At 42.1% G+C, this 8823-nt stretch overlaps 1 protein-coding gene across 1 annotated transcript; it reads left to right on the top strand.

The window, feature by feature from the left end:
- Window positions 1-6224: 6224 nt before the first annotated feature.
- On the top strand, window positions 6225-7544 carry LOC308169055 (forkhead box protein G1-like; the record flags this gene model as incomplete). Its single annotated transcript, XM_080543690.1, has 1 exon — window positions 6225-7544. The coding sequence occupies one exon, from the start codon at window positions 6225-6227 to the stop codon at window positions 7542-7544; it is 1320 nt and encodes a 439-aa protein (XP_080399816.1).
- Window positions 7545-8823: the final 1279 nt, after the last annotated feature.

Raw genomic sequence — 8823 nt, 5'->3', positions numbered from 1 at the left:
GAGACTCTGAAAACGAAACGTTGATCACTTTTGAGCAAAAGGCTGCACACACGCAATTCAAGTTGCTCTGATTGTCATTTAGAGTTACATTATAGGAGCATTCAGCAACAAGTCAAAATGTGCTCAAGAAAGGCAGAAAACAACACTTTGATATAACTTGAGAACGAATGCAAAAAACAGTCCACTCTCAGAACTGGCTGCTTGGACACTTTCAGAACAGCTCTGTTAATGACTGAAACCAGCTCTTTAAGAGATTGTCAAAAGAGACTGAAAACGAAACGTTGATAACCTTTGAGCAAAAGGCTGCACACACGTAATTCAAGATACTCTGATTGTCATTTAGAGTTACATTATAGGAGCATTCAACAACAAGTCCAAATGTTCTCCAGAAAAGCAGAAAACAACACTGAAAGAACTTGAGAACGAATGCAAATAACAGTCCACTCTCAGAACAGGCCGCTTGGACACTTTCAGAACAGCTCTGTTAATGACTGAAACCAGCTCTTTAAGAGATTGTCAAAAGAGACTCTGAAAACGAAACGTTGATAACTTTTGAGCAAGAGGCTGCACACACGTTATTCAAGTTGCTCTGATTGTCATTTAGAGTTACATTATAGGAGCATTCAACAACAAGTCAAAATGTGCTCCAGAAAGAACGAAAACAACACTTTGATATAACTTGAGAACGAATGCAAAAAACAGTCCACTCTCAGAACAGGCCCATGGGCGTCACCACCATATATTTGGGGGGGGATGTGTCCCCCCCACCTTTAAATCAAGGTCGTTTGGACCCCCCCACATTTGCCATAAAAAATATGTTGCATGACTGGTCAGCGTTATTTTCATTGCTTCACAATCAAATCCGTTCCACTTTATGAGTAGGGGATTGCCCATATCCAGAAATCCACTCCGCGTTTTACTTCTGTTTTTAACGGCACGCAGCATCAGACACGCACGCAGATTCAAAACATTCAGACTGAGGCAAGACGATATTTAGATCATCCACCAAGATGGATATAAGGATTTTTTTTTTCTAAGAAGAGAAAAGTAAGTCAAAGTCATCCAAGTTTTCCCGTGAGTGGCCAAACAGCAACATTGCGTTCTCCCAAGGTCAAACACAGCCAGCTTTTCTGATAAGAATGTTAGCACCTTATGAGACATTCTCTGTATTAGCAATAGAATTAGCATAGCCTACTAGCAACCAAATACGAGCTAGATCAGCTATATGGCACTAGCAGTTTTGTTAGGCATTACTAGTGCGGTTAGACATGTTTAAATGCAGAACAGACACAGGCGAAATGTCATCAAAAGCACAGAATGGCGACAAACACCTCACAGTGCTTACCTGTCCTGTCATTATTGCATCTCCTGCCCGTGTTCATTGCCCTGAGCATTTGCACTATTTAATTTGGCCATTGCACCCACCCAAAGAATCAATTTTGCATCTGATTGCTTGAGCTATGTTACGGCTGGGCCGTCACACACGCCCTCCCCCGCCCCCACAACCCGAGCACAGCGTGCTCTCCGCCGCAGGTGAAGCTCGTTCCCGGTGATTGGAGGGTTATCCAGCCACAGTCAAACCCACACACCTGTCTCCACTCCCCAATCAACCCTCTGGCTACATCTACCCTGGACTCCCTTCAATCATCGTCAGTTCTTCCCTAAGAATGACCTGGCAAGTATCCGCTGTGATTAGTTATGAACTTTGCTCTTGTGCCTATTCTTGTGATTCGTTGATATCTTGTGTACTGGCCTACCGTGGAGACTTACCCTGCTTTCCTGTTCCTCCACAGCCTATGCCAACCACTACCGCCATCCCGCCAGGTTGAAACCCCCAGCCCGCCAGGCTGAAACCTCCGGACTCATCATCTGTGTTTCCACCCACCTGCACTGTAAATAAATACCCTACGGGGCTAACACTATATTCTGCCTCCGGTGTCGTGTCCTTGAGCTCCCTCGCCCCCGTGTCATAACAAGCTAGGGTTAAAAAATAAGAAGAAAACACCTGTTCCATTTATTTTTCTATTTCTAAAATGCTTGTGATTGTATTTTTTGTATTGATGATTGTATTTCTATGTCAAATGTTCTATTAGAGAAAAACAATATGAACAAGTGCTCAATGCATCCCCATTTCTCCTGATATAGGTGGTTGAGAGTGAGAGTGAGTCAGAGGCAGGGGCAGCAGGCAGGGGCAGTGGAGACAGCTCTAATTCACTCTTTGATTTTGTTTGTTTGTTATAGTTGTATGTTCTGCAATGCACTGAAGAGGGCTAAGTTTGATTGTAATAGGCTCTGAGTAGCCTAGGTACATATTTTATGTTTCCTCATAACTTTTTATTCAATTTGTTGACTCCAAGTTACCTCATTCTTTTCTAATTCACTCTTTGATTCTTTTTGAATCTTCATATTTAATAAAGTACCTAAAAAGTGCCACGTGTCAGTGTCAGGCCTCTGTGAGTTAAACCAAAACATAATAGTAGTCAGTAATTGCAGACCATGCCAGCTCCAAGGAAAAACAAAGAAAGAGGGAGATTATTTTGGGTGTAAAACGCACCAGAATGCAGGAAATTGAATCTACTATTTAAAAAATTTCGGGGGGAGGACCCCCAGACCCCCCGAAAAATAAGTGTCCCCCCCACATTCAAAAAGCTGCTGACGCCCATGAACAGGCCGCTTGGACACTTTCAGAACAGCTCTGTTAATGACTGAAATCAGCTCTTTAAGAGATTGTCAAAAGAGACTCTGAAAATGAAACGTTGATAACTTTTGAGCAAAAGGCTGCACACACGTAATTCAAGTTGCTCTGATTGTCATATAGAGACTCATTATAGAAGCATTCAACAACAAGTCAAAATGTGCTCCAGAAAAGCAGAAAACAACACTGATAGAACTTGAGAACGAATGCAAAAAACAGTCCACTCTCAGAACAGGCCGCTTGGACACTTTCAGAACAGCTCAGTTAATGACTGAAATCAGCTCTTTAAGAGATTGTCAAAAGAGACTCTGAAAATGAAACGTTGATAACTTTTGAGCAAAAGGCTGCACACACGTAATTCAAGTTGCTCTGATTGTCATATAGAGACTCATTATAGAAGCATTCAACAACAAGTCAAAATGTGCTCCAGAAAAGCAGAAAACAACACTGATAGAACTTGAGAACGAATGCAAAAAACAGTCCACTCTCAGAACAGGCCGCTTGGACACTTTCAGAACAGCTCTGTTAATGACTGAAAACAGCTCTCGAAGAGGTTGTCAAAAGAGACTCTGAAAACGAAACGTTGATCACTTTTGAGCAAAAGGCTGCACACACGCAATTCAAGTTGCTCTGATTGTCATTTAGAGTTACATTATAGGAGCATTCAGCAACAAGTCAAAATGTGCTCAAGAAAGGCAGAAAACAACACTTTGATATAACTTGAGAACGAATGCAAAAAACAGTCCACTCTCAGAACTGGCTGCTTGGACACTTTCAGAACAGCTCTGTTAATGACTGAAATCAGCTCTTTAAGAGATTGTCAAAAGAGACTCTGAAAACGAAACATTGATAACTTTTGAGCAAAAGGCTGCACACACGTAGTGTGTAGGGTAGTGTTGGTCTAGTGGATAGTGAGTTGGACTTGGGATCGGAAGGTTGTGAGTTCAAATCCCGCCTGAAACCACACCACTACTAGTGTGCCCTTGGGTAAGGCACTTAGCCCTCAGTTACTCCAGGGGGAATGTCCCTGTAATTCGTAATTGTAAGTCGCTTTGGATAAAAGCGTCTGCTAAATGGCTAAATTAATTAATTAACACGTAATTCAACATACTCTGATTGTCATTTAGAGTTTACACAGTAGCATGTCTATGTTAACACAGGTGCTTGTTTATGTTAGTAACACAGTAGCTTGTCTTTGTTAACACAGCTGCTTGTTTATGTTAATAACACAGGTGCTTGTTTATGTTAGTAACACAGTAGCTTGTCTTTGTTAACACAGCTGCTTGTTAAAGTTAATAACACAGTAGCTTGTCTATGTTATTAACACAGTAGCTTGTCTATGTTAAAACAGGTGCTTGTTTATGTTAGTAACACAGTAGCTTGTCAATGTTAACACAGGTGCTTGTTTATGTTAATAACACAGTAGCTTGTCTATGTTAACACAGGTGCTTGTTTATGTTAGTAACACAGTTGCATGTCTATGTTAACACAGGTGCTTTTCTATGTTAATAACACAGTAGCTTGTCTATGTTAGTAACACAGTAGAGTGTCTATGTTAACACAGGTCCTTGTTTATGTTAATAACACAGTAGCTTGTCTATGTTAACACAGGTGCTTGTTTATGTTAGTAACACTGTAGCTTGTCTATGTTAACACAGGTCCTTGTTTATGTTAATAACACAGTAGCTTGTCTATGTTAACACAGGTGCTTGTTTATGTTAGTAACACAGTAGCTTGTCAATATTAGTAACACAGTAGCATGTCTATGTTAACACAGGTGCTTGTTTATGTTAGTAACACAGTAGCTTGTCCATGTAAACACATGTGCTTGTTTCTGTTAATAACACAGTAGCTTGTCTTTATTAGTAACACAGTAGCGTGTCTACTGATAAAAAAAATGCTTGTGCATGTGCCGCCCATTTTATATCAGGTAAAGTATTGTAGCAACCGTGTAATAATATGTTCATTAATGTTGCAATTAATGCTCAGAAATTCAATGTTAGCACTGTTACTGTGAGCTGTGTTGTGTGCCAATACATTCCTGTGATTGGTGGAGGTCACGGGGGGGGGGGGGGCGGGTGTTGCGTTGAGGAAAGGAGAGCTTCGGTGAACTGGCGGTTTTGTATGTGGAAGTTTGCAATTAAACGCACGGATTGTAAGACAACCTATCGTGTCTTTGGCTTGGGAGGACTTCTGATTTCAAGACATAAAAGTCTGAATCTATGTCATGGTATTTGATGTACTGTACATGACCACAGATTGCGTAGTTGTAGGCATCTAGTGATTTATATGCTCTCAATTTCTCACGGGCCTACACGCTAGGCAATGCAAACTTTTCAGACTTTTCACAGGCAGGTAATGGCCAGGTAATGGATTGGAACAATATCTCGTTAACTCCGACCACTCCCCCAGATTTGTTTGTTTAAAGAATAAATATGGGAGTTTAATATTACATTTGTATGGTGCCACTCTGTTGTGTTGTGATTGGTAGCACTGGGACTTTTAAACAGGGATTGTAATGTTAGTAGCCTAATTAAAGTATACAATGGGTAGTGGAGACAGAAATGGTAATAAAAAGCACAAAATGGTGCATACAAATTGACCAGAATGCAGGGAATTAAGTGTTAAATTCTCAAAATTGTGCCACCCATGCCAGCCCGACAGGCGCACATAACAGGCGCACCCCTGCGCTTTCAGAACGAGCAATGTCACGTCGGAATTCGACGTTTGGATGCGAACGACAGACGTCGAATCCTGACGTCTGCCGTGTGAGACCAGGTTGCCATAACACATTGAGAAATGTGTGTTGTGGTGTAATAATGCCATGTAGGCTATTCCTTATTGTAAAGATGCCAATGACATTACTGTAACATCTTACTGGAGAAGGAGTAGGATTAAATAAGCTTATGCTTCTTCCTACTCCTTTTCGGACATGTTAAGTAAATAGTGTTTTTTGTTTTGTTTAGTTTTTTCTTTTTTTCTTCTTTTTTTTCTTCTTGTTTTTGTTTTGTTTTTTCTTGTTTTTGTTTTGTTTTTCTTGTTTTTGTTTTGTTTTTTGTTGTTATACTATTAATATACTATACTATTACTATTAAATTACTACTAATATAACTATTTCTTTTTTCACATGTTCGAAATAAAGCTTTCATTCATTCATTCATTCATTCATTACTTGTCAAGCTGGGAGTTTATACTCTCATATTCTAGGTTGTGTGTTTACTTTACCTATTCGTGGATTAGTTCCACATCTTTACCTATTAGTCTTGATGGGCTGTTTGCCAAACAGAAAGAGAAGAGGTGGAGAGGTGGTCCCAGAGGCAGGTGAGAGGAAGTGTTCTAATGGAACCTGAGTTCATCCATCAGTCAGGGGGATGGCAGCGCACGGGACTGCGCGTTAGAGTTGACAGAAGCGCTCACGAGTAGCGCTCTTTTGTCTTTGGCACTTCCAGACATCGCTTCTGTGCGTTTGTTTAAGACATTCTAGCTCTTTTATTTCCGAAGACGCTGTGGGAAGTGTGTGATGTTGAACATGGAGGATTTTAAAGCCCCTTTCAGATTTGTTCACAAGTCCTCATTCAGCATCAGCAGTCTTCTGTTCCAACGGGAGGGAGTGATGCATGACGCCGGGACCCTCTCCCGTACCACCGCCTACAAGAACCCGCACCGAAAACACCTTCCTGCAGAGCCAGCCAGGCCGAAAGAAGTGTGTGCTCAATATGGAAAATACAACACTGACCAGGAGAAAAGCTGCGACAAGGACGAATGTACGACCCAGAACAAATCACTCCCAACAGATGGGAAGCGAGAGAGCGGAGAAGGGACGGAGGGAGTGGGAGAGGTGAGGGCAGGTGGCGGGGGAGGAGAGCCTGGGACAGGTAAGCCGGAGAAACCCCCGTTCAGCTACAACGCGCTTATTATGATGGCTATCCGCCAGAGCCCGGAGCGACGGCTCACCCTCAACGGCATTTACGAGTTTATCATGGGTCATTTCCCTTACTACCAAGAGAACAGACAAGGGTGGCAAAATTCAATCCGACACAATTTGAGTTTGAATAAGTGCTTCGTGAAAGTGCCACGCCACTATGATGACCCAGGGAAAGGGAACTACTGGATGCTGGACTCCTCCAGTGACGACGTGTTCATAGGGGGTGCGACTGGTAAACTCAGGCGTCGGTCGACGGCCAACTACCGGACCAAGCTGGCCATGAGAAGGGGTGAGGCTCGTCTGACCTCCACCACCGCGGCCGGGCTGGCGTTCGCAGGGTCCTTTTATTGGCCGGTGCCGTCGTTTCTTTCTCTCCAAACGCCTGCGCACCCACAACCGAGTAACGGGACATATGGTGGGCCTCCTCATCCCTATGCCACATCAATCCTCTCACAGCGGTCGCACCACATGAGCGCTACAACTGCCTATGACAGACATCTCCAGACAGACCAGGAGACATACAGACATCTCCAGACAGACCATGAGACCACATCGTATTTTGGAGTGGGTAGTGGCGCACCGTCCCGCCGGCACCAGATGAGCGCAGCCACGACCTTCGCCTCCTCTTCGCTGCCGTGTACTCTGTCCCTCCCAAACCCCTGCTCACCCTTGTTGCTCTCCGGACAAGCCAGTTACTTTTACTCGCACCAGTTGTCCCATCCGGCTGCTTTCACTAGGCCTACATGGTGCCAGGAGGAGTCCTCCACATCCAAGACTCCAGCCGGACACTTTTTTTCCGGAAAGAGGGGACCAGATGACTTGGGGGGGCCCAGTGGTTTATTTTCCGAGTTCCCACATTATTTCCCCCCCAGCAGCCCCCCTAGCTCACTCAACTCGAGTCTTTCCTGGGATGCAGGGAAATGATACCAATAATACTTAATTGATATAGGCTTTACGCTCCACTGTCTGTCATGCTGCTGTAGGATATCTCAAGTTGCGAAGTTTTGTTTCAGTATGTTTATATATCTACGAAAAATTGCACTCATGTTAATGCCATTAAAAAGACATTTTAATTTATTTATAAACGAACGTCATAGCCTGACAACGCGTGAGATAAGCTGTGGAGGCTGTCCTGATATGATGGAGGTGTGGAGGCTGATTAGGACCCCCAGACAGACTTGATAGGGGACGCACGGCTGATTAGGACCCCCAGACAGATTTGGCTGATTAGGACCCCCAGACAGATTTTAGTGGAAAATATCAGTTTTACCCCTCAATGCTCGTGACGACGCGAGTAATTAGGATACTATTAATCATTGGCAAATGCCTCTTGACATATCATTACAATGTTCAATGTAACAGCCTAATAATAACCATTACACAAAGGTAAAATGTGTAGGTTTTTAAATATTCATATATATATATATGTTTCGAGATTGTTTTACATTTTTTTTGTGCGTTGTGCGTCATAGGTTAAACTCATAATTCAAAGTAACCTACCTGCCAATATTATGACAAAAGGTCATCAAAAAGAGCACTAAAGCTATATGATTCCTGTTGAATTTTGAATGTGCAATTGTCTAATGATGATGTATTAACAGACTGTCTTACTATATATCATTAGTGTGAAGATTTTGCATGCAAAAATTGAACTTTTACGCAAATTCTCGATCGCTGAAAATGTCGATTCGTTCCTCGCTCTTTATCTTTGACATTTCTTCGCTTTGGATGGAGGCTATTCTCTGTTCAGCAGTGATTCACTATTGATGCTTTTCCAATGTTAGAGACATTGTGACATCATAACAATAATTGCTCAATGTTTAACTTATACAGCATGCCATTTTGTAATTCCCTGTTATTCACTAAATGTTATAATTGTCTTATTAAATGTTTTATTGGTTTCGGCATCTTCGTACTAATAAGGCTTTCTAGGAATAGACCATCACAATCACAAACGTGTGCTTTTCCTCAGCTCAGAATCACACAATCTTTAATCTTTAATCTTTAGGCCTATCCGTGTCTGATGTTCATCTTATCTCGTTCAATAAGAACATTCCAAAACAACGTTTGCTTGTGCACAACAGTGGCATATCTGGTGGTTATGTTAGTGCTCATTTTATATTTGTTTCCGATTAAGTTCCTCTTTGAGAATACAAGTATTTATTGTACATTAATACAATATAATGTAATAGGCCTATAATAC

Source organism: Nansenia antarctica (genome assembly GCF_963989245.1).
Source record: "Nansenia antarctica genome assembly, chromosome: 12".
Lineage (NCBI taxonomy): Eukaryota > Metazoa > Chordata > Actinopteri > Argentiniformes > Microstomatidae > Nansenia > Nansenia antarctica.
Note: the sequence above shows the minus strand (reverse complement) of the source record. Positions and strands in the feature narration are given on the sequence as shown.